Source organism: Formica exsecta, unplaced genomic scaffold, assembly GCF_003651465.1.
Source record: "Formica exsecta isolate Colony F162 unplaced genomic scaffold, ASM365146v1 scaffold93, whole genome shotgun sequence".
Taxonomy (NCBI): Eukaryota; Metazoa; Arthropoda; class Insecta; order Hymenoptera; family Formicidae; genus Formica; species Formica exsecta.
The window spans coordinates 423,349-450,996 of record NW_021853696.1 but is presented as its reverse complement, the minus strand read 5'-3'; the positions used below and the strand labels follow the sequence as shown (position 1 = coordinate 450,996).

Sequence of the window (27,648 nt, the reverse complement as noted above, 5' to 3'; positions counted from 1 at the left end):
AAAGAGATTACTCTAAACGGAATCGTCTGATTGATATTAATTTAATTATTGTTTATAATTCTCTAATGCCGAATTGGCAGATGAATAATCTTTGGTGAATTAATCTCGTTTCTCAAATGAGTTTTAATAGAATTTCAATTTAAAAGATTAAATTAAAAGATATTTAATATCAAAAATTATAAATGTGGGAAAAAAGACGGAGTGTCTGATTAACATTGTATCGCACATCGCAAATATATTCGAGACTTCCTACTCGTATCATGTAAATGCTTCATTATCAAGATATTTAACATTAAAAAGTAAGAGAGAGAAGCTATGCACGCAAAGAGATATGATCCGATCAAAATTATGATGCACAGCACATCATGTACCATTCTGAATATCACCAATAGGTATTACCATTCAAAATATACGGGGCTGCAAATTGTACTAAAAGTTGAATTGTATTTTCTCGAAATGATGAACGATGCGGAAAATGCAGCGAGTTGGCTGCTACTGCGTTTTACTCTCGTGGTCCTTGTATTTAAAAGTATATTTCTGTCGTGAAGCAAAACTGAATAACACGGTTGAATCACAATGACCGCGGACATCCGGCAGCGCAAAGAAAACTTTTGGATTATCTAAAGAAAGCGAGAATAAAAGTGCGGAAAATTTTCCAGTATTTTCTTTTTACGTCGCCCTTTTACCCTTTTTCATCGCTCAAAATACATCATAATGAATTGTATATTTTTATGTAAAATAACTGCTTAATTCTGTATTATATACATATAATGATCCTCTTAGATAAATATTTCAGTTTCAAGACCCGGTAGCTCTCCCGTTTTCTCTATTCATCATATCTTATATATATTTTAAACTTCGTATTTTAAACTTTATATTTAAAATTTTACATTATTTTTAATAATATTTGTGCGCGATATATATACAATATCTTTTACTCGGTAAAAATATAATCTCTCTACACAGAAATAATTTTTTTAATATTTAATTAATATTTATGTTTATATATAATATGTTTATTTATATTGCCATCTTTCAAAAGTAGAATTTCTTACAAGTTTCATCGGTACTATGGATCACAGAGAGGAAAAATATTCCAGAAGAATTTCTACAATACTAAAATCTGTAAATCTCTTTTGATATCGCGATAAAATTAACGACTGTCGATGCGAACGCGGAACTACAATTTACGATTTATAAAATGCGTATTTTCTGGCGAAGATTAATAGAGGAAAGAGAGAGAGAGAGAGAGAGAGAACGGCTTGGTTAGGCTGGTGTGGCGTGCCGCGAACAAAGTATCGTGCGTCGAGCGTGACTGCGCGGTGTGGCGGTTACACGATGGTCACGGCGTGACTCGGTGCAGTGGTTGCGGCGACGACGATGATAGCAATGACAGTGATGTCGGTAGTAATAGCGATGGTGGTAGTGGTGGTGATAGTGATGGTGATAGTGGTGGTAGTGGTAAGTGGTGGTGGTAACGTTGGTGGTGATGGTGGTGATGGTAGCGGTGGTTCATCGGAGTAAATATATTGGATGGCGGTAGGATTGGTGGCGGTGTCTTCCGCTCTCTACTTGAGCCGCGTGCCCGCTCGCTCGTTCACGCCCGAGGTGCGCCTTTGATGTGCCGCCTACACCACGTTCTTGCTAACTCCTCTCTTGCGCGAGCCATCATCGTAACTCGCGTAGCGTAGCGCGGCGGAACCGAGAGAGATTGCGCTTTTTTTTTTTTCCCTCCTCTACCGAACGGCTCTCCTCGGCGGCGCGTTGTAAAAAACAGCTCTTCCGCGCCGCGGAAAAATCTTGGCCCATTCTTCAGGGTCCGTCGAGCGGCGTCGCGGTGACGAACTTTGACCTTGATTCGTCTGAAGGATCGGGGAGGAAGCGAGAAACGCGGAGGCGCGAGAGACGGAACATCGATTATGGCCGCTCGTTTCGAGGGCTCGGCCGCGCGCGCTGGAAATGGTGTTTTTGCACGCGCGAGAAAGACCATCTGCCCTTCCACCGATATTAGGGCGGCTTCTTTGACAACGGGAAAAGAGACTGCGCGCAACAATCCTGAGTGTTCCTTGTCGTCGTATTGATGTCGCTCGAATGAATGAAACTGTACTATCTTAAGAGGGAGGAATTTAAAAAAAAAATTGAAAGAATTGCAGTAGTAAATTAAACCGTAGCAAAAAAATATTGTATGCCATATACATTTTTATCTGTAAAAAAATAATCTTATTTCCACTTATGAATGAAATTCTCTGCCAGGTACTTTTGCCAGAGATTAAAAAATAGTGTATCAAAATAAAATACGACAGAAAATAAATAATCTGTAATTAATAACTTGATTAATTATTTACGGTCGTTGCATGGAGTCGCACATCTTGTGACCATGTTATCATTCAAAACTTGCTTACTAAAGATGAAACGCGACCTGGATCCGAGGAACGTAACTCGACAGTCGGCTCACGCCGCGAAATCGGACTCTGGCTGACATCAAACGAGTTAGGCGAAATCGGACATAACGGCGCGGTAGCGGACATAGGTAGGCAATCATTTTACGGGAGCTTATTTCGAAGATTTCTCTTTTTCTCTCTCTCTCTCTCCTCCTTTCTCTCTTTCTCGCGTGCGCGGGGATCTATCTCTCTTCTTCTTCTCCTCTCCGTATTCATCTCGCGACCGCTTCCTCGGTGGGAAATTCTTCACGCGTGCCCGATCCAGACTGTGCGTATCCCCCGGTATATATATTCTTTCCGGAAGTCTCGTTCGCGAACTTCGGCGCACATCAAAGGTTCCACTCGGCCGCCGTCAATCAGCGACGCCGTACAAATCGATAATACGATTCGTAGCTGTCCCGTAACGAGGTTCGTCTCTCGAGGCGATCCTCTTCCAACCCGAGGCTATCGAGACACGGCCGAGATATCGAGAAGATTCGTAACGACCGAGGAACGGACTTTACGGCGGCGACGCCGCGGTTCGCTGCGTTTTCTCGGGCCGTAAATGGGAAATTGCCTTCGCGCGTTCGCTGTCGCTCATCTAGATTGCTAATTAGACTCGCCAGGGATATGAATCTGACGCATAAGTTCGTAGCGTCAAGTTCGTCCATGTTATGTAATTATTCGATGTGCGTATATCTTATTAAAATTTGTGTGTATGAATCATTGGTGATTTTTCAGAGTCTAAGCTGATAATTTCTAAGGAGACTTCCACAACAAAAACAAGCAAAAAGATGTTTAGGAAAACCTCATGAAACTTCATGAGACAATTTAATTTTTTTTCTGTGATTAAAAAGGGAGGTAATCTAAAAAAAAAATACATTACCAGAAGTAGAATTAAATAAAATAGAGCAAAATATATTCTAAAATAAAACAATTTTTACTTGACACATTAAACTTTTATTTCAAAGTCAAGGGTACTTCAATTTCTATATTTCTATTCTATACTTATCTGTGCATTTATGATGCATGTGATCAGTATGAAAAAATACATTTAAATTAGATAGAATTGCAAGAGTTGAGAATCATATTTAGCGCTATTAAATATGTATATAATGTTAATATGATTAAATCATTATTGCTAAAATGGATGGCCATTGGTATTATTTACGAGTATCGACCAGCCTCGAAATAAATAAATTAACAAAACGCCCATAATATATTGATTGTGACATTTTCGGGTTGGACAATATTTTGGCGTCCAAATATATTTTGCGATAACCCTGTGTGATTTGCGGCAAAGAAGTAACCCGGAAATTTATTCAGTACGCCCAGAAAAATATCAGCTTTATTACCGTGAGCGTTCAACCCGTTCGGCAACAACGGCAACGTATTCATAAATATCTCTCAGAATCTCAAAAAAATTAAAAAAAAAAAATTGATCGCGTTCCCGATCGGTCAATGGGACTAGCCGGCCATGTCGCTGATGGACAGCCGCGAGGCCGAATCTCGAGGTCGGACCTCAACAAATTTGCGATCGGTTAGCGGGGGCACGCGTATTTGTTTAGGTGCCTTCCCGGGGCCCTTTCCCTTTCCTTCGCCGAACCGAGATCTCTCCTTTCCCCATTCGAGCGTGCCCTGCTCCCTCCCCTCACGCGCACCCTTTCTCTTCATACGAGTTTCTCGTCCCCTTCTCACAACCAGTTCTTTCCTTCCTTCTTTCCTATCGCCTTCTCTCGCCCCTCTCTTCGCCCCTCTCTTCGCCCTCTCTCGCTCTACAGTTGTGTGTATATATCTATGTGTATCGGCCTGAAGCGGCGCACCCGCGCGCGTAGTCGGTTCACCGTACGGTGGACCGTGAAACGTTTGATCTCACCGCCAAGCCAGATCGGCAAAAGGCCTTTTTCTGCGGGCTCGAGAAAGACGGAGAGCGAAAGAGTAAGAAAGAAAGAGAAAGAGCGGGAGGGGAGACAGCTTGAAGCCGGCCTCAAAGACTTGACTGATGACTTGCGGCCACAACTCGGGTAGAGGAGGCAGCCGCTAAGGCCTAAGCCCGTCGGGCGTTACGACCTCGTGGAAGATCGGCGACGTCCGAGAGAACCGCCGCACGTCGGCCTCGATACCCGCCGGGTTTACCGGTCCCCGTCGATTTCTCGGCGCGACGCGTGCCCACTCGTGTGTCCACGCTTCGCGGGCCCCTGCGGGACGCACGCCAACCCACAGCCACGGCGATTCGTCGTCGCCCCTTTGATCGTTGGGCCGCGATGCCGACCGCCATGCCGCCGTCTCGCTTTCCCTCACAAGCACGGAAAGCCTCATCCCGCATGTTGTTTTTTTTTCGGACATATTAGATTTGGATCTTCCCTTTGGACGGGATCAGTCGAGCCGTCGAGCGTACCGGAGAAAATTACGCTTTGATATAGCTGTATTTTCTCGAATTATCTTCTGGTGGAAAAGGCGCGCGAAGCGAAAAAGGAGAAACTTTTTCCTATCTATATTTTTGAAAAGTATCGATACGTAATTTTATATATTCGACATTGTAATGACATTGTAATGAAATTTAAATTTCGACAATTTATTTGATGCAGTATATATATATGTGACCAACACTCGCTATTTACAACATCTATCTATCTTTTAGGCTTTTATTTTAAAAGCCTTTTAAAAGGACATTTTTCAAGAAAAAGTAAATTTTTTGGTCGCGCGGTATATCAAAGTATATAACAAAGAGAACACGCGTATAAAACCTTTTACTGAAATACACCGCAAATGATAAAACTTAGCAAGACCGAAAAATAAAAAGATGGTACAGCGAGCATATTATATATACATCTCTCTCTCTATTACAAATATTAAAATTTTTATAAAAAACAAGAGTTAAAAGCAATAAAAGTATCATCTTTCGATAAATTTGTCTCCCTCCTTCTGTTTCTGTTTCTTTTTCCATATCTGTTTACGAACTGCTAGATATTAAAACAGATTCAATACGGAAAAATCAAATTTTATGCATTAAATGTGAAAAATTATGTATTGTTTATATATATGCAATGAAAAAAAAATATTTCGACAATTACGCATTTTATCCATGGGGTAAGACATAAATAAAATTCACTATTTCAACCATATGCGTCAGGTATGACGAATGCGCGTGATAATCTGATAATATAACGATAATGCTTGCGAACGAAGCGAGTTCTGCCACCGCGAGTGATCCCGCGATCAAAGAGAGTAAGGAGTATTCTCGTAGAGTAAAAGATGAGTAAGAAGGGGAAAGGAAGAAAAGAGAGACGAGAGAAGGAAGAGAGTATCGAAGGCATAGTCAGGTCTGCGTCGGCCGCCTGAGCTCTGGGGTATACGAGGAAGAGGAGCGTTGTTCTCGGGCCGGCCATTCGGAGGGGATGGTTCGGAGAGGAGAGGAACTGTCGGCTCCTTTGAAGTCGGTCGGTACCGTGTGTAATTAGGCCGCCGCTCCCCACCCCGCCCTCGGCCTCTGATCTCGCCGCGCTGTGTCGCTAATTGCTCATCGCCTCACGGCAGAAGCATCGTCGTCGTCCTCGTCGTAGTCGTCGTCCTCGTCGTAGTCGCCGTCGTCGTCGTCGTCTTGATCGTCTTCGACAGTTGTGCATCAGCGTCCAGGTCTAGGCGCTCGTCAAGTTCTTCTCTCTCGTCATTACCGTCGTTATTTTGGAACTTTGAGCAAAATGCAAAACTAGACAATCTTTTCTTTAAAAGAACGATATCTAGTCGTTAACGCCGATTTATTCTGATTTCAAGAAAAGCACGGATTTCATCTTAATTTCTTTCCAATCTCATCTTTTTGCAGAAAAACGTCGAACACAACAACAGTACTAATTTTTTAACATTGCGAATATATATATGTATATATAGAATATGTTATAATTATGGGAAAATATGAAAAAATAAAAAAGAATCTGTTCTTAACAAAGGAATAATTATATACACATAATAAGAATTCTAGTTTTATTATTTATCAACTCTCAGGATGTTTTTTTATTCATCTTGAGAGTTGATAAATAAAATTAGAATTTTTATCATATGTATATAATTATTTTTTCATAAATAATAAATCCTTTTTTATTTTTTGATATTTTTTCACACAATTATAACATACAATTATAACTTAATCTTTTTCTTGAACGGCTTTTACAATATTTTAATTCAAAATAATACAACTGCAACATAACGTTTAATTATACAACCAGATAACAGTCAATACAAATCTGTATCAATTCGATACACGTGATTATTTGCTAATGGACGGAAAGACTAGAGGATTTTTCGCTCATTCATCTAAGAATTTCATATGATTTCAGCCATTATTTAATGTATTTTTGCGAGTTTCCAGTCGTGCGGATAGAACGACGAGTAGATTGTTCGCGGTGTTAAATATACTTTTGCCTTCGTCTTGAAGATTAAATCGCCCATTGCTCTGTAATCCAAGTCGCAATTATCCTCATCCGTGTCCACATCGTCATCGTTATTCATCTCCTTTAATGTAGATGTTCTTAAGTAGACGCGCGTATAGTCACCTTCTTGAGTACACATCTCCGTCTACTCTCGGTAATTGCTACCGCTGCTAATTGCTGCGCTGTATTATGACAGCGATTCACCCATTCCATTCGAGATCTCCTTTCATATATATGATACGCGTATCTTCTCAGAAAGTAAAATATCATTAATAATGATTTATACATGGAATCTGTTTTACGGTGTCAACGCAACCAAGCATGTAGCACCAAGGTATTCCGCATTTCCCATGTCGCTTGTAACAGCCTTGTTGTTTCGCCGAGAGTACTGTATCTTGGTCTGCTTGTATAAACTACTGTCCACGCGTAGTTTAACGAAGTCGTGTTTATACTGTGTAATTGTTATTCCCACGATGCCACTGCTGCTTGTATAGTTAGCGTGTCACACATCACAAAATAGAGTTTATCCGACGTGTTAATTCGTTATTGTTGTGCAGAGACAGCAGTTTTTCTAAACATTTAATCTTTGAAGAATCGGATAATCGTGTCATTCTCATAATACGGATATCGTGTTATGAAATTATCAAATTATTCATATAAACGTATTTTTCAAATTTTATATTGTATATTTTAATATTTGTATATAAAATGATCTTTCTGAATTCTGAAAAAATATATATTATTTCCATTACATAATATTTTTTATTGTATTTTTTAATTTAAGATATTTTAAATTATTTTCTCTCGCGCCATTATATTGGGAAATTCCGTAAAAGTTGCTGAAAGGAAAATCGCAATTGAGATAAGACGCAACCGTGGCTATTCTTCGACGTAATTAATCAAGGTGTGCGCTACGAGAAACGGTTATCAATTTCGTCGCAGACGACACTTTCTCGTCGTATTGGTCGTTTCACGCAAATTCTCTTAAATACTACAAACTGAGTATCTCCCTCAACTCTCGTGGTAACAACGCCCTACTAATTGCTGCTTTCTGCTGGCACAATGCTCCACTATCCGTTTACAGCTTGGGCTCTGCCGAGTTTCCGAGCACAAAAAGGCACGCAAGAGATAGAACGATTCCGAACCAGCATTACTCTCTAACGGGGCATTGTTTCTGCTAGCGTCTTCGCCTTTGAGAAGCGTGCTCCTGTTCTTATCGCTCTCCTCCACCCGAAAGTCTCTGGCAAACGTTGTAAAAGTTTCGCGTTAAATCGCAGCAATCTCTCGCTAGTCTACCGTTTCTTCGGTACAATGAGATTTTATCATTAGCACGTTAAGATCTTTTTCACGCGAAAGGCGTTTAAAGTAAATGACGGCGAGTAAGCAACGCGTGCAGTCTTCTTGTACAATCTATATCATTTATTATTATGTTTCCTTAGTTTCCTTCGTTTATAAGTAGACTATTAATGGTGGACCATCAGCGTCATCGCCGCTTTCTTTCTGCTGCCGTCTCTTCCGCTTTCGTATTCATGTCGTCGAGGTGCGCGCATTACCATGAATATGTCCTATGAATATTTTGCTTTCTCATTCGCGTCATATTTTGAATGTGATGGTTCAGCTGTCTAACTCTATTTTAATTACGCAAGCCAAGCTTCTCGCTTATGTATAACGAAAGTATAACGAAATATGCATAATCGTATACGAGATATTCATAATTTGTTACAAAATTTTAATAACGTTGAGCATTTAACTCTTCGACAAAAGCTTAAGTATAACATTTAATTAAAACAACTTATTGTTAGCTGAAAAATAGAATTTTATTATTTATTTACTTACTCAATGCTTTTAACTCATAAAATAAAAGTTAATTTTCACTGACGAATAATTTTATAATTATGTGTGAGGGCTTTATCATTAAATTTTATTGAAAGTCAATTCTTTTAATTTTGCGGGTAAAGTAAAATTTGTATTCATGCTCATGCGAAGAGATATGGATTTTTATATTTTACTTCATCTTTTAATGAAATAAGTAAAGATTATAAAAAATACCTAGACAGGTTTTTATGTTTTTTATCATCATTTATCTCTGTTTCCAAGACACGCGTCTCAATGAGACGATACGCGGACGTTTATATTTCAGAGCAATATCGAGCCGCGCGAGAGTACATTGAGGAAATAATCTTGAGTTGCTGGCGCGCAAAGGCAGCTCGGCTTCAGAGCAAAGGGCTAAAACGGGAAGAGGCGCGGTGGAGAGAAACGCCGGAGGAGACGGGATTCCGAATCGACGCGGACTATGCGTGGCGCGCGAGATCACAGAGACGGAATCCCGACGTAAACAGGCTTAAATTGTAATCTCGGGCTTTCGGTTCTCTCTCGCGGTAGGATACTTGTTGCTCGTCTACTCCTTGATGTCCGGTCATGCGGTGCTTGAGAGATCAATATACGCTCATTAACGAGTGCGGTCGCTCGCGGTGTCCAAAGGGACACGCATTCACAGGAAATATCGCGGTAACGTTAACCTTGGCAGGTGGCATATACGATCATCGCCGCAATTATCCGCCCTTTTTTTTTTTACGGCCGACACGACGTATCCGCTCGTTCCTGCTCAAAAACAAGGAGAGAAATGTCACCTTCGTTTCGAAATCATGTTATTTCCAGTCGCGATAATTACTGTGCTAAACGAATGTCCATTACGTATTTTAAATAAATTATCAGCTATATCGTGCGCGCGCGGGAATAATATCTGTAAGCGTTACTATTTTACCAAAAGAAAAAAAAAAAAATAAATAAAATCCTGAACACTACTATGAGAGAAAGAGAAAGAGAGAGAGAGAGTGTATGCATGTATGCGAGTGTATGTATATACTTGATTCAGTTTTTGATATTTACAATATATAAAATACATCGTATTTATTATGTCGTGCAACAAAACAAATTTTCAATAATATTGTTGGCTGCAGTATTTTTTTGCGTGACAAATGGATATTTCACGTGAATATAACATATATATTTTGTTAATGTAAAAGTTGACTGATGACTGAAACATTTTTTGATTTAATTTCAACATGTTAAATTAATCTTGACATTTGAACAACATCATCGTAAAAACATATTACAATCACAAAACAACTATTTTGCGATATATCTGTTTGCTGTGCCATTAACTGGATTTATTGGAGCGGTTAAAACCGCATATTGGATAGTATTCGAAATGCTCATAATTCAAATATACTGCATCATTGTAACGGGTAACCATAAAACATATCGACGGTTTCATAACAAAAGAATGTATCCTCATTGTATCCCTATTTTTTGAAAAATGAGATATTAATTAAAATAAAATATTAAGATATTATATTATATTATATTAAAAGATATTATATTATATATAAGATATTATATATATTTTTTCAAATGAGATATTAGTATGCCTTCTTATCCAAAAACATATGAAATTGCATTCCAAAATTGCGTTACAAAATTCGAATTTTAAAATGTTTTTTCTTGTTCCTGTAAAGTTGTGCTTTCAGGCTTTTAGTCGCTATGTGATGAAACTATCGATATACATAGGGTGTTCAAGAAAATTTACCTTAACAATTTTTCTTGCGTGAAATTTAGAATTTGAAGTGTCTAATTATGGATTTATTTATAGCGCTAAAGATGAAAAAATTCTATTAAATCATCATTATAAAATAAACATTAAAAAATAATTAATAATAAAAAACAATAAAAATTTGCTCTTCAATTAATTTCAACTAAAATTATAGCAAAATATAATAGAATATTTGTAACTTGTTTTTACGACATTCAATTTTAGAAATTGAGAAGTTAAAAATATAATTTTTGCTTCCATTTGCGCTAAGAAGATACATCACTTTACACTTTCATTATATATATATAAAATATTCGGATTATTTCCGATTATGAATTTTAATAATACTCAAACCCAAAGTCCTATAATATATAATCTTTATCTGCTTTTTATTTATTTTCTTAAATATAAAATTTAAACATTTTATATTTAAGAAAATAAATAAAAAGAACAGATAAAGATTATATATTATAGTATTATTAAAATTCATAATCGGAAATAATCCGAATATTTTCGGAAAGAGTAAATGCATATTAAAAACTGCATATTGTTCAACTGACTTAACCAAAGCGCAAAAGCGATTTTTGCCACAATATTTATTTAACAAAAATGCACAGCAAATAAAATATTCTGAATGTAAATTGGACACAATAAATACAAGAATTAAATAGCGTTTTCAGGCTACCTTGAATGAAAATGCATGAAAAGCTATATTTTACGAAGTTGAGAAAAAGTAAGAGTTTTATTTTGTTTATAACAAATGTTACATGTTTTTACCATTTATGTCCATTCACGCGACAAAGAGAAATTTTTGCGTACAGTTTTCGTTCCTAAATCATCGTGTGGTTACTGTTGGAAAAAAAAACATAACATGTTTTGAGGACAAAACCACGGCTTGAATTTTGAAGTTTTTTATACAAGATATAGCATAATATACAAGTATAGCTGACAATCGAAAATATTCCGCGTTACATTTTTATCAAAATTTTATAAACGATGCCATCCTTCAAATATTGCGAGAGGCGCGGCGATAATATATCAAGTGAATAAATTTATTTCTCTTTAATTTCGAATATATTTTGCGTTAAATTTTTACCAAAATTTTAGAAATTATACCATCGTTCAAACATTGTGAAAGACGCCGCGATAATATATCAAGTGAATATAATTCCTCCTTTTTAATCTCGAACAGGCCTTTAATACAAAAGTACGTATCATACGGCTGTCAGCGACAGACGGCGATAAATTTGCGGGAGAGAATCGCGTGCGATTCGCGCGCGAGTTTGCGGTTTATCCTATACGCGGCTAGCTACCGCGATGATTTATCGCGTGCAGCGAGATCGCGTGCGTCGTCGCACGAATTGTATACGCCAAATCAAGCGCATCGTAGTCGGCTGTCCAGGAAGTCGTCCGGTGACGTTGAGCTTGCGCTCGAAATAGCTTCTCATCTAATGAGATTCAATCAACGCCGTAATTAATGATGTTACTTGTATCAATATTTATATCATGTCCACGTATTATTACATAAAAACAATTATAAATTCAATTTAATTATTTATTGAAATTAAAATTTTAACTATGCGCAATATAACTAATTTCGAATAATTACTTTAAATATTAATTAATTTAAATTAATTTGAATATATCTTGCAAAAATATATTATATCGTCTTTTGTAATTATTTGTGTAAAACTATTCACATCGCGCGTTTAGATGGTTTTTCGATTTTAAATTTTGTCTGATGAAGATTACACAAATATGGAAATTCAATCTGTAAATTTGTCTCGAGCTGACAATCATACTATTGCATTACATAGCTTTGATTGTATATATGAATTTTGGTTGTAGGGATTTTTTTTCAGTTATTTCGCTTGACATCTTTGTAGCGTGACAAAATTGACGAGCGATCCATATAATCCTTTATGAAAGCGTTATTATTGTCATTCGCTGATCTATCACACATTTCCCGCGCTTTCGCGACTAACAAAGAAGGCGCCGCATACTTTGACGCGCGTAAGCGTTCCCGTCACGCGCGAAGAGGATTAAAAATATCAAAGCGAGCGCAGCAGCAGCAAATCGTTGTGCGCGAGGGGACAAAAGCGCACGGAAGCGCAGAGGGTAAAGGAGGATTTCCGAGGGCGGCGGCCGCTGAGGTCAAATAACCTCTAGGGAATCCGCGACCGGTACCGGAGTTTCGAGACAGGCGGGTGTTCAAAGGCTTTCGTTAAATCGTACTTAAAAGTTAAAGGCCATGGTATACGCGAGATGTCTGGTCGCGCACGAAGATGTCGGTGAGGGGGACGAAGGGATGGAGGAGGGAAACCTGGAGGGACAGCGTGGTGAGAAACGGACGGTGGGTATATCCGTGAAAGCAGAATCTCCAGATGATCAAAGAGCGTTAAAAGAGGATTGGGTTGCCTCGGTGCTACTCGTCTTACGAAGCATCCGTGGAAGAGATTGTGTGTGGTAAGGAGGAATTAACGCAAAGGATATTCGCCCCTATTGTTAACGACGCATTAGCGTGTTTCTTCTTATTCGTATTAAATATGAGATTTTCCGATGTATTTCGGATTATTTATGATCTCTCTTCTCTTATATTTCATATATGACTATCTAATTTTATTTATAATTTTATTTATATTTAATTGGTCTTTATCTTCTTTTTTACATTATAAGTAAGTTTTATATAATGAAAGTGTTTTTGATTATTTTAATTATCATTAAACTAGAGTATAGTTTTATATTTGAGAATAAAAAGATAAATCTCAATTATTATATTTGTATATGATAATTTTATATAAAGTAAAAACGCAATAACAATATTTTCCAAAAATTTATATATATACATAATAAAGTATTAATTTATAAGATTGAACGGAAAGATTTCTGAAAATTTATGTGAATATTACGTAATATTTTTTTTATTCCAAATGGGACACATCAACACGTAACGTTTGCAACTCATTAATATTAAAAATTAAATATGTGTGAAATTGCAAAATAAAATTGCGAGAGACATATTGTTTAAGTGAATTCAAAATTCGACTCACCTGCAACACCGTCCTCATCTTGATGCACTCTCCAATAATAATAATGCAATCGCTGTTCACGCGACAAATATCGTGTCTTTATTCACATACGACTATCGCAGTCCATGTCGATCACCTTCAATCCATGCGCGTGCACCAGCATAGGCTTATCCTCACGCGGACCATCCTAGTCTCGTCAGAGAATCACCGAGCACCGTGTCCTTTGATCCATTCGTATCATCGATGTGGCATCAAGTTGATGGAGAACTATATTTCTTCGATTGAATATACCGCACGATGACGATGCAATGACGATTGAAAAATATTCAAAAAAGGATTGAAGATATCTCGTGAGAGTCACGTGGCGCAGTACGCATTCGCGATACGCGCTAGCTCTCTTCCTCAGCGTCCCGCTTGAAGGTTCGAAGCACACTGCCGTCACTTTCTGCTTCAGCCGCTTTTCCTTTTCTTCCTGCCTCCTTCCTTGCTCCTTTCGCCGATGCACCCTTCTTCTTCCGAAGGCACGAGGGACCGAGTACGCGCACGTGCCGGGCACGATCAACGAACTAACAGCGACTGACACCTCCTCTTCTTCTCGCCCGATTTACTTCCTTTTTCTCTTATTCTCTTTCCGCTTGCTTTCAAATTTTCAGGCGTTCTCTTCGAATTCGCGATTTTTATACAGAATCACACGTCATATCTAGAAATTTTAAATAACGCTTATTGTAGATCGCGGAGAAATTGGGGACGTGAGAGACTGTCTCAATAAGAGAATTTAATTGCGGTTGGAATAATTCGATTAATCGAAACCAAGAGGAAGAATGTTTTTTTTTTGGTCACGCTTTCACGTGATCTTTTGATATGAGAAATCGTTGTAAACTGTTCGATGGTCCTTGCACTGTCGGAGTCGGGGACCGACTGACAATCGGCCCAGCTCAAACCGCGCGAAGTAAGCAGCAAGAGCACAACAGCGAGAGGGGTAGGGGAGAACGAGAAGGAGAGAGCCAGAGAGAGAAAGCGATGAAGTAGAGTAGACTGGAGGGTGGTGGAGAGGAACGTGGTTCTCACTACCACGTGTAGGGTTGTTTTGGCTGCAACGGGGTCGCGTAATCATTGCGGTCGCTTCAGTATCGATTCCGTCAAATATCTTTTTTGCTCCGCGTCTTTGTTATATTTCTTGATTCTATTTTATTAATATTTATTTTATTATATTTTTTATTTATATTTTATCTTGATTATATCAAATAGTTCCATTTTAATTGAAACAGTCTGCAGAAAAACGATGTATGTACATATCAAAATAATCCTTTGAAACTTTTCGAAATTTTCTCATTTTTCATGTGTTCAGTATATTTTAAAATTAATGGAATTCGTTAATTTAAAAGCATGATTTGCTTTACCATTATTTTACTTAGCAATATTTGGATTCAATAAACTAAAATCTTTACAATTGATATATATGACCAATTGAAATGGGATTATTGCAACAGTAAAAATGTGTGTCATTGCAATTTCAATTAGTAAAATTATTGATTGTTTATACCCGTTCTTTAATTAGTATAGTATCACATAATAAAGATTAAATTATATGACAATAATGAAAATACACATTTTGCATGAGATATCGAAATATATTCCAATGATAAAACAATCATATTAAAATCATAAAAAAATGATAATGATCTATTTATTTTATAATTCACTTGTCAGAATTATTCCCTGCATTGTTCTATTTTTCCATAAAAATGTATAATATATCATAATATATCATAAACATCATATCATATTATGAAACATGGCATAATATCAATTCCATCGTTATATATGTATAAGAAAAACCGATAAATGCCATAGATAATTTCTCCCCTGATTTATTTATTTCTGTGAATATGTATTAACATAATTAGATTTAAATATTTGACTTTTGATTGATAACCAATTCGATTGAAATAATTACGGTCGGTAATAAGTTCGATGATATTATCGCATCCCATTTTCCGCCTATGCATTTTGCGTAGCCTTGAATTAATTTGTTATTCATTCATCGCCGCAGAGAAGTTATTATCCCCGATATTGTTGACGTCAAGCGTTGTATCGCAGTGTCGCACAATGTTTGCATGCAATATTACCTAGCGGTGGAAAATTGTCGAGCTGGTGTATTGTTAGAACCACTTTTTTTCGCGTAATTGCGGTTTAAACGTTTTTATGGTTTATTTTATCATCGCATTGAACGCATCGAATATTCAATTAACAAATAGCCCGCTGTCTATTGAACATAGTCCATGTTTGCCGATTCTTTCATTCATTACTCTCGCTAATTGAAGCTTAAATTCGCAATTTCACTCGGCAAACATTACAACTCATAACATTAAACAAGTATCGCGCAAATAATGCACTCCTTTTTTATATCTAATAAAAAAGGCAAGAATTCTGATATTTAATCAAATGTATTAGTTTATTTTGATGGAAATAAGAGATGTTTTTAATATTGCATTATATAGCTGTGTGCCATTCACAAATTTTTGCGCAAAGTAAATATACCAAAAATTTTACATGTTTTATTCTCTCTTATACATATACTAACGAGCCATTATTAAATATATTCATTAATTGAAACAAATAAATTTATTTAATTTTATACGCGCGCGTTCTCAGTTCCTAATAAATATTTTTTAATGTAAAAATATATATATGTGAGTTTATTAATAAAATATGAAATTATAAATTATAAATTGTAATAAATGATAGATCTTTTTTTTTTCTAGAAAATTCTGGTTTTAAATTTTTCCAAATGCGACCTTTTGATTTCCTTGATTCGAATCCCGGTTCTCAATTACGTTCCTATCTTGCTACAATTAATTTCCGACACGTCTCGGCAATTAACAATCTAATCCATGCAATTTATTGCATAGCAGCGCAGTCTCTTTTTCAAAGAGCGTTACAGATGACCACCGCAAATAACCATAGTGCACCGTGACGCTGTCTTCTTCGGCGTTGTTTGTCCCGAACATCGTCAAAAGATCAAAGCTTAAAGTATTCGAAGTCGCCGACAAAGGCAGCCGACGACAGCAGGCGCGCTTTTCGTGAACAGTACCTGCAATTCTTTTTCAGTGCCTTCGATGAGAAGGGTAACGATCGATCTGCTATTAGGTCACGGTGGACACTTCTCACTTGAAACGGCAGCATGTAGTTAGGGAGTCCCCGACACGGTTACAATAGCGGTCCCTTGCCACCATCCGACTGACTTCTCGTCGTAGCTGTAATCGGTCGGCATTAATCTTAAGAATAGGGTAGGTGGGAGGTACCGACCTTCGTCGAGGTCGCGGCTCGTTCATGGAGTTAATGCAAATTGCGCGCGGGAATCTTACGACTAGTAATGAGGAGGCTCTCTTGATCGTCGGTTATTTAGCGATGGAGCAATTTGCAAGCCGCGTTATTAGAAAGCGGTAGACTCATCCAAAGGGATATTTTTCCTCTTTGCAGTCGCGCGCGCGGGATCATGTGGCTGGCAATGATTGACCTTTAAGCACATTCTATTGCGGAATTGCACTTAAAGGTGCAAAATCCATTTCCGCCTGTTACTTTTCTTTTGTAAACAATCGTGATAAATGATTTTTAAATTGTCAATTTCTTTAAATTATTTGGGTTACTTAGGTTAATAGTATAATTATGTATCTAGTAATATAAGTACCCTTTTAGTTTTGATATAAAAAATATTTAATCTTTAATATGTATGTAATAGAGTCAGGCGTATTTCGATTAGATAATGTATTAGTATATGAATTTCAGTTTTATCCAAATTTGGCTTTCGCCCGGTCGCGGCAACCGGCGACGACAGTCCGTATTTGCGTGCCGCAAGCCGCGCATAAATAAATAAATGAATATGAGAGCGTAATGGCCGATAAGTAAATTTGCGTAGAGGCTGCGCGTGTATAATATCGAGCGCGCGTTTCTCCTTCTTGCCGTATCTTTAAATGTCGAGAAGATCGAATAATACACGATATCTAGAAAGGCGGCGATCAAAGCGATCAACGTGACGTTATTAGCGAAGAACGTGTTGTCGTAATATTACCGTATCGAATTAACGATAAGCAAAAGATTAAGAGTCGGGCACCGGGACTCTTTTTGTGAGTCATCGTCGAACCGGTCGATACCAATTTAGACCGATTCGGAGTCGAAACGATCCGACTTCATACTCAAAAGGCGCCAAGGATGTTCTCGAGCGTCCACTCACGATCTTGTTTTATATTCATAAATGGCAAATTCGTCCAGATTCAATGAACATAGTTATACGTGTTGTGTGTTTATCTTCTTAAAGATAACATTATAGAATTACAAGTTAGAATACAACATATATACATATACATATATATACACACACATATACATATTTAAATATATTTGAGAAGTTTTAATTCACAATAAAATTAATTTTGTAAATATATATATACATATATTATATCTCTCCCTTACAATAGGTAATTGCCAAATCAAAAATGCCATGACAAAATTAATTATTTAATAGATGTAACATAAAGAGCGGAAAAAAGGAACACCATAGTTTAAATATACGTTATACGATACTCATGCACAGACATGCTTTTCAAGAGACCGATAATTCCGGTCTATTCTTCTGTTAATGACGTACACGATGCAATTACGCGGCGAACAATATCCATTTTACTGGGATAATAGGCAGAACAAATTATGTTGTTGGTGTGCTACTGTTCAAGCAATGGTGTCATAATTGAGCTATAAGAGATCATGATTAAACATTGAAATCACATTGTATAAAAATAAAATAATATGCTTGTTTTACCGATTCATTTGCTAATCTAGATGCAATGACAATTGTTTGTATTACAGATGTACTTTTAATGACCAAATAATTTCAATTACCAAATTTTTATTCACAATTTTTTTTTTTATTCAGCAGTTTGCCCATTTTTTTATGTGTATTTACATTTTATATACCTAATAATTAGTGACAGAAGTGGTAAAAATGCTATTTATATACTATTGCTATTCAATAATTGATTAAGCGATTTTAATTAAAGGCGTTTATCATGAAAATAAAATTATCTTGTGTAAATAATCTGAATATATATATATATAATTATTATCAATTTTCATCGCTATACTAGCCACAGTCTAACCGTGAGAATTAATGATAATCATGAGCATTTATAAGAATATGCACATATTGGCAGCACTTAAAGAAAATCTGCCGCGAGCTTTGATTTTTGCTCTCATAAGTCTCTCCGATTTAGTCGAAGAGGATATCGCGAGGTCGCTATCACTTCTCCGCGATTGTGACGGTTCGGCCACGGTGTACCGGCGGCATCGCTGAAGCAACAAGGGGGCAGAACAAGAAAAAAAAGAGATAAACAAGAGGTAGGACGCCAAGGAAGGGATGAAAGAAGCCGACTTCCCTCCAAGACATTCTCCTCCTATATTCCACGAGAGACCCCCCCTTTCTTCAACTACTATACACCTGGTCGCAACTCCCTCGTTATATATATATATAACGAGGGAGTTGCGACCAGGTGTATAGTAGTTGAAGAAAGGGGGGGTCTCTCGTGGAATATAGGAGGAGAATGTCTTGGAGGGAAGTCGGCTTCTTTCATCCCTTCCTTGGCGTCCTACCTCTTGTTTATCTCTTTTTTTTCTTGTTCTGCCCCCTTGTTGCTTCAGCGATGCCGCCGGTACACCGTGGCCGAACCGTCACAATCGCGGAGAAGTGATAGCGACCTCGCGATATCCTCTTCGACTAAATCGGAGAGACTTATGAGAGCAAAAATCAAAGCTCGCGGCAGATTTTCTTTAAGTGCTGCCAATATGTGCATATTCTTATAAATGCTCATGATTATCATTAATTCTCACGGTTAGACTGTGGCTAGTATAGCGATGAAAATTGATAATAATTGAAAATTGATAACGCTTTTACAATCTTGATATACAGTGCTTGTCAATATCGCTCGTAAGAGCTTAGATATTAACATGGTAAAACTGTTATACGATTGTCACGCAGGTGTTTTCCGAAATTTTCCATGTTAGTTTAATTTGCGTCTCGTGGAGACTAGCAATGATTTTTACGTTACAATTAATTTACATGTCTGTTTTAATTAAACAGTTTGTTTAATTGACATTTTTAGTTTTTGTGATATTTTGGCTACCGAATTGATTAATACGGTTACGGATACAAAACCGGACACGTGTACAAATGCAGCTAAATTGGCTTTTCATTGTTGTTATCCTCGTCCATCGGTGAAGACAATTGTAACTTTGCACGGCAAAGCCAGGCAGCAGTACCGTAACAAAACACAATTATAAGCTCTTAATGTTTAAAGTATCTCCCCATTGCGCCGCAAATTCCTAGCTAATTAAATTAAATGCAAAATGTGAGGTTGTACATATATAGAACAAAGGATTTAGAGAATATGACAACGAAACACGAATAAACGAAGCACGAAATTCAGGACAATAACCGTTTGTTCATTTTGCTTGCCATATGCAAAATATAAAGTAAGAGTAATATAAAATTTTCAACATAAAAGTAATAATAGGATTTATTGTGAGAATTCCAGTACATATTTATTAAATTTACACAGATTATTAACAAACCTATTTATAAACCAACAAAGGGATTTCTCATATTTTAATATTGATAGATCTAGACACATTTAATACAGAAAGGGAGAGAGAGTTGGCAAAAAATTATTATTATTTCGGAAATATATTGTAGCTGCATATTTGCGTTGTGCGCATATATATTAAAGGCTATATTTTATATATATATTATATTTTTTTTATAACAGATTGCATTCAACGTTATTAATGATATTTTTTTTTAAGTGATATTCCTTTATCAGTTTCGAAAAAAGGAATCATTTTCAAAATTTTAGAACTTCATGACGGAAAAAAAGACTTGATTTTTAAAGAAATAATATATTTGAATCACACATACATTTATTTTGAGAAAATTTTAAAAATATTTACGATGTCCAACGAAATCCGCGTTAAATTTTTTTTTTAATATAACATTAATAAGACGATTCCGCATATGCGTGGATGAACAAATAAAGTGCGGGGTGATGAGTTACCGAGACACGTCGTTGCCAACGAGGGTACCCGGCTGCCGGTGGGGGTAATGAGAATATTCGTGAGGGATAAGAGGAGGAAGGAACGAGCCGTTTACTCGCGCGCCTGACGGAGGCAGGTGTACGTTGTAGCTGTCGGCACGTTTGATGTTGGCCACGCAGCTTCGTGAAGAACGGGGGGGATGCGTATGTCGCGCTTGAATCGGTGATGCGTGCGCATGCCAGGGGGGAAGGGGTGAGAGAAGCAGTGCGGTCAACGAAACGGAAACTCTCGGGAAGGACGAAGAGAACGGGAGAGATGGGAAAGAAGGGGGAGGCGATAAGAGAAATGTGGAATCAAAGAAACAGAAAGAGAGGAAAAATAAAAGTGTTTATATTTTTTTTATTATTTTGATATAAAATCTCTAAGATATAAATTGGAAGAAGTTTTAAAAATTATCACATTTATTATCATAATCATGATAATAAATATAATAATCTGTCCCATTATTTTTTTTGTTCAGAATTTATGACGTTTTAATTATTATGTTTGCGGAAAACTATAAAAAGACGCCCATCATAGATATATATAGAGGGGTCGCGAGCACTCGAATCGGGCATCGCGCAAGAAGAAGAATTATCTGTTATCTGCTTTTGTGATTCATTGTCAAATAGATTCAAAGTTAGCATACGCGCAATAATTTAACTAATTAGCAACTCATAAATCTGAATAAGCAATAATTTCGTCTAAATAAATATATTATTAATGTCCAAATAAATATATAATTGATCATATATTCGATATTTAGAGAGAGAGTAATCTCATAATAAGTTTTTGACTACCGGTCCCCTTATTTCCACAAAGTGTTTACCATTTTAGAAGAGGATTAACAAGAATAGAGAAGAGAGAAGCGTTCATCCAGTGGAAAAATTTAAGTTTCGAGACTTGCGACTTATTTGTATATCCTTCTTTTTTTTCGTTTGACGATTCAAAATTGGGAATAGCTCGGTGATAATACCGAGTAATAGAAACATAATATATGCGACTATGAGACGTTTCCGTTCAGCGTGTTATTGTTATCACTACGTCGTTAATGTTCGCGTAAAAAGAGCTCGTATACCTTGCAACCACGTTAATGACATGTAACGAGATAAGGCATGTATGCATACTATGTCCGCTATAAAAGCCGGTAGTCTATCGCGACGGGGTGTTCGTCGAGTAGCGCGCGTATTCATTGTTAGATACTTACGAGCGAGCAAGGAGAAGACGAGGAGAGGAGAATCGGACAGCGTGAGGGAGAGAAGAAGATAGAGAAGCGTGAAAAAGTCCATACTCTCTCGAAAAACGGGTTTGCGGTGCCGCGGGTGCTGCCGGGTGCGTTGTAGTTTATCGTCAGAATCGTGTAGCACGTTACGGTACACCGCGATCATTAGCAGCTAGAAACCGCCTGCTGCCGGCGGGAAGGCTGTACGATACTCTCTTTGATATCTGCTCGTCGTGCTGACTCTTTACGCTGCGGCCGATTCACGGATCCTCCGCGGGCTCATGATTACAAAAGAGACAAAAAGAGAAATAAAAATTTAGAATAAAAATTTATCATTTTTCGGAATAATGACTTTTGACGGCACAGAAATATAATGGATCAATAAGTAGTAAAAATGGACACTGAAATGACAATTTATAGCGTGGAAAATTGTGATTATATTCTACGAAGATAAAGTTTTCTAAAAATGGAGAGCAGTGGAATATAAGAGAGGATATGATAGAACTCCAACAGAATTAGATGATAAAATAGGGAGAGATTAGAGTACAAATGTATTATTTCTCATACAGAATAATTACTTGCATGGATTTGACATAAATATGATGGACCAATGCATAAGTTTTAAAGATAGATACCATGAAATAACAATTTATAACGCGTGAAAAGGTCTTTAAAAAAGAAAAGCAGTGCAATATATATAAGAGAGGATATGATAACACAATTAAATAATGTTATGATTATGAACAAGAAAGATAATAAAATAAAAAGTCTGATAATTGTGCAATGTTGGTTAAGATAATGAAAAGATAAAAAAATCAAGACAGAAAAATTAAAATTATACTGCAGATTTTTAAACTAAAAATGAATTGATAGAGAAAAAAAGAAGAAAAATAGAAATCTATTTTCTAATAATTCAATTTAGCCGACGTGGATTCATAAATATAAAGCAGATATAGATATAGATATGGATGTGAATATGAGGATGTAAACAGAGATGTGGAGAGAGAGAGAGAGAGAGAGAGAGAGAGAGAGTTTCGAAAAAAGGAATCATTTTCAAAATTTTAGAACTTCATGACGGAAAAAAAGACTTGATTTTTAAAGAAATAATATATTTGAATCACACATACATTTATTTTGAGAAAATTTTAAAAATATTTACGATGTCCAACGAAATCCGCGTTAAATTTTTTTTTTAATATAACATTAATAAGACGATTCCGCATATGCGTGGATGAACAAATAAAGTGCGGGGTGATGAGTTACCGAGACACGTCGTTGCCAACGAGGGTACCCGGCTGCCGGTGGGGGTAATGAGAATATTCGTGAGGGATAAGAGGAGGAAGGAACGAGCCGTTTACTCGCGCGCCTGACGGAGGCAGGTGTACGTTGTAGCTGTCGGCACGTTTGATGTTGGCCACGCAGCTTCGTGAAGAACGGGGGGGATGCGTATGTCGCGCTTGAATCGGTGATGCGTGCGCATGCCAGGGGGGAAGGGGTGAGAGAAGCAGTGCGGTCAACGAAACGGAAACTCTCGGGAAGGACGAAGAGAACGGGAGAGATGGGAAAGAAGGGGGAGGCGATAAGAGAAATGTGGAATCAAAGAAACAGAAAGAGAGGAAAAATAAAAGTGCTCCCTTGCGGGAGCCAGGAGAAGGTGAGGCTGAGGGGATGAAAAAAGGGAAAAGGCGCGATATCGTGGGCCGATGAAGAGAAGGAATATCTCTTCCTTTCTTTTTCTCTCTCTCTCTCTCCCTCTCTCTTTCTCTTTTTCTCGGGCCCATTATCACTCCGGCATAAAAGCGTAGCTTAACATTTTCCGCGGAAGAGTCGTTCTAGTGCTCGTCCTAGTCGTCCTACAACAGCGAAATATGCCCGAGCTCGCTACGAAGTCAGTCTAAGCCGTCTTAAACTGCCCGAGTGCGCTGGGAAATGTATCCCTTAACTTAAGCGCGATGAATCTTTGATCGTAGAATGATGTCCCTCCTCTCTGCTCTTGCCTTTGCGCTGACAGGATCCGCGCGTAAATGCCAGTTATTAATTATTAAAGGTAGAGAAAATTCGTCGGCAAGAAATGTCGGTTTAGAATAATCTCGCGAGCTTTCGAGGAAGTCCGAGAAAGATTATCGCGTATATTCCGCGCCGATGTTAACAGACACGTGTATAAACTATGCGAATAAGTAACTAGATATCCAAGTATCCCGACGCATATTCTCCTGCTATATTTTTATTCCACGTACTTTTGCAACGCTCGTCTTCCTGGCTCTGCGCGAACTAATTATCATTCGCTATCATATACTTATGCAACTCAGGATATAAAGAGAGATGTGGAGAGAGAGAGAGAGAGAGAGAGAGAGAGAGAGAGAGAGAGAATATACTAATAATATACTAATAAATACGTAATAAATATACTAATTATAAATGATAAGAAGCTTAAATCGTTACACATCAGTTTTTTTTTCATTGCTTGAAAATTTCCCTCGATTTGCTTAGCACGAAAAGAGCATGTTTATAATAATTATATATACACGATATCTTTAAAATGTTACATACACAAATATGCTATATCTAAAATGTTACTTAATATTTTATTTAAAAAATTAGTTAATAAATTTAAAGAGACACGTCGTTGCCAACGAGGGTACCCGGCTGCCGGTGGGGGTAATGAGAATATTCGTGAGGGATAAGAGGAGGAAGGAACGAGCCGTTTACTCGCGCGCCTGACGGAGGCAGGTGTACGTTGTAGCTGTCGGCACGTTTGATGTTGGCCACGCAGCTTCGTGAAGAACGGGGGGGATGCGTATGTCGCGCTTGAATCGGTGATGCGTGCGCATGCCAGGGGGGAAGGGGTGAGAGAAGCAGTGCGGTCAACGAAACGGAAACTCTCGGGAAGGACGAAGAGAACGGGAGAGATGGGAAAGAAGGGGGAGGCGATAAGAGAAATGTGGAATCAAAGAAACAGAAAGAGAGGAAAAATAAAAGTGCTCCCTTGCGGGAGCCAGGAGAAGGTGAGGCTGAGGGGATGAAAAAAGGGAAAAGGCGCGATATCGTGGGCCGATGAAGAGAAGGAATCTCGGCGAAAAAAGGATGGGCCGAGGAAATTAAAATGACGGAGGATAAAGGCGATCGGGCGGAAATCAAATGGTACGAGAGCGATGGATGGATGAATCTCGGTGAATGAATGAGATAATGATGGTTGGTTGTGATGACGATGCGTCGTGATAAGTGAGCGAGTTATTGGATCGGAGAAGTTATTATTACACTTGAGTTGTGTTCCCAGATATAAATGACTATTTATGATAACGTTTCGTGAAATTGATCGACGGTTCAATGAACTACGCTACTGCATAGTCCATAAAAGATTGAAAATGATATACGTCACTCTTTTAATAAAAATCGCTTGGTTGGAATATGAAAATTGATATATAGACTCAAAATACATATTACGGATATAGTAATGATTTATTCACGCAAGTATGCTTTTTAAAATCATACGATAATAGTATTAATATAGTAGTAATACTTAAATTAAATTAAATAGTTTAATTTAATTAAATCTGTATAAATAAAGTTAATCTGTAGATAAAGCACACACGGAGAGACCGAAACGGGTGACAGAAATCGAAGGAGAATAAAGAGAGAAGGCGGATGCTTGTAGAGAGAAGCCGAAGAGAAAAAAGAGATAAAGAGAGAGGGGCGTCAAGAATGAAAAAGGGAGACGGCTGAGGAGTGAGAATATTGAAGAAACGGTAAGGGGTGAGGCGAGAAAGAGGAGGAAGAGAATTACGGTGGACTACTATTATGTAAACATCGGAGTAGCTTTCATCTTGTCGCCGTATGCTTGCCGCCGTAGAGCTGACCTATAACTCCAACTCTGAATCGGGGAACCATTGAAAAACGGTCCATTCGCAAAATTACTATGGGACGCCGAATCGATGACCCCTGCTCTACGTGAAAAATACATAAGTCATTAACGAGGCCGGAATACTTATTCCCGGATTATCTTAGAATTTCTTGATCCGAGATAAAGATAGGATCACTCATTAGCTTATCATGCTATATCATGACTATTTATTTTATTTTCTAGAAATAAAGCGAAAAATGTTTAATGGCTTGATATAAAAAAGCTATAAATGTCATGTTTTTGCATTATCTTTCGTTGAAAGAGATTCCATTTACCAGAACATAGAGCATTGTAAAAAGCTGTAGGTAGCTGCAAATGCTACTACCTGCAAGTAGTATATTAGATATTTATGAGAATCTTTATGAAATACACACAAAATAAAAATAAAGAAAGTTGTTTTTCTGTATTCTCTCAAATAATTGTAAACTCTCTCAAATAACTGTAAACATAATTACAAATGTGACTTTTTTCTTCTCAGACTTTTTGTTGATATATTTCCAGGAAAACAATACAGAATTTATTAGAAACTATGCATATAGATAAAATGTGGCACTTTTACAACTGTTATAATGTAATTACTGTTATAATGTAATTATTTTATTTTATTATATTTTTATAATAGCGCAGAAATAATTTACCTCGATTTACAGAATTAGAATTCTAATGGCATAAATAAGATTATGAGCATTTTATCAATATTAATTAATGTTTATTTAATTTATAAAAGCAACGATAGCATGGTTTATGCAATAATGGTTTATTTATAATAAGTTTATTCTATTTATTGCAATTATGTTTATATGATCGCATAATTTTAGCATTACTGACTGAATGTGTAAAACATTCACCGTAATGAATAAATGGTTTTCTATTTGGTATAATATTTCCGAAACATTAGCAATTATAATTATTTACATACATAGGGTATTTATTAGTTTAGGCTATTTATTTGTCGTACACGGTATTATAAATAGAATATTGCAAATATTATCGTCATAAATATATGTTCCTTTAAAAAAATATTTTATTACGCGGAAAATTTCTTAGTTTACCTATATTGCATATTCGAAAATATTGACACAAATTACAGCTATCATCAGAAAAAAAGATAGATTGATAGAAACAGCTGTTCTAATCTGTCACGTTCACAGAATACAAAAAAAGGCATCATAAATCGATTTGCGAGTAAACTGCCCTCCGGTGTTTGCTGTGCTTCAATTAAATGTTGAGAGAAAACAACTATTTCGCGATGGTTCGCAAATTTCGCAATATTATATAATACCTGGTTGTTGTTTCAAATCTTGCCGAGTGATTTTCCCGACTTGTTACAATTGCGTTCTAGCATGCCATCAGTCGCCATTAGACAAGTTGCCTTTTCCCGATTTTATATACGATCGTAAGAAAATAATTTTCAATAGAGGCTGCGAAATAGCCATTGATACGCCGTTTGCACGCGCATATAATACAATAGAATATAGATGAAACGAGACTGCGTATCGAAGCGAGAGAAGGACGACGAAGGGAAAAAAGTGATATTAAAGTGCGACCACCAGCGCCGACGCGCCTTTAATTATTATTCCATAATTATCCGCGCGCGTATATGTACAGAAATTTTGTTGGATGCGCAGTTGAACACCGGTCCGAACTCTGGCAATCGTTCTGAATATTATGGGAGAGGTAGGTGGAGGGAGGGAGGGAGGGAGGGGGAGAGCAGTTGTGTGTGTCTGTGTGCCAAATAAATATCGATAATGCCTTTTCGGTGCCTTTTCGCGAAAACGAGTCCGTCCATGGGGCCCATAAGCCTCTACTTTATTGTTATTGCGACGGCCGACGCCGACGCCGCGCCGCATCGTTTCTCGGGGCAAACGCCGCGGTACAAGCACCCGATAAATTAATGTAATGCTCGCTGATGGCTAGAAGTTACTGCGCGGGTGT

The 27,648-nt window shown here is 37.3% G+C and overlaps 1 protein-coding gene across 2 annotated transcripts in view; it reads right to left on the bottom strand.

Annotated features, from left to right (window-relative positions):
* LOC115245218 (palmitoleoyl-protein carboxylesterase NOTUM) overlaps positions 1-16,589 on the bottom strand; it is a 38,680-nt gene extending 22,091 nt beyond the window's left edge. Inside the window, exons 1-2 of one of the 2 annotated variants that reach the window (XM_029823430.1) lie at positions 16,563-16,589; positions 13,490-14,168 (exon numbers count right to left, since the gene is read on the bottom strand). In XM_029823430.1, coding sequence (XP_029679290.1) covers positions 13,490-13,507 — 18 coding nt within the window. In that variant the 5' untranslated portion in view covers positions 13,508-14,168; positions 16,563-16,589. Of the gene's footprint in view, positions 1-13,489; positions 14,360-16,562 lie in introns of those variants that run through there. The other variant, XM_029823431.1, reaches the window with a different exon arrangement.
* Between the last annotated feature and the right edge of the window lie 11,059 nt (positions 16,590-27,648).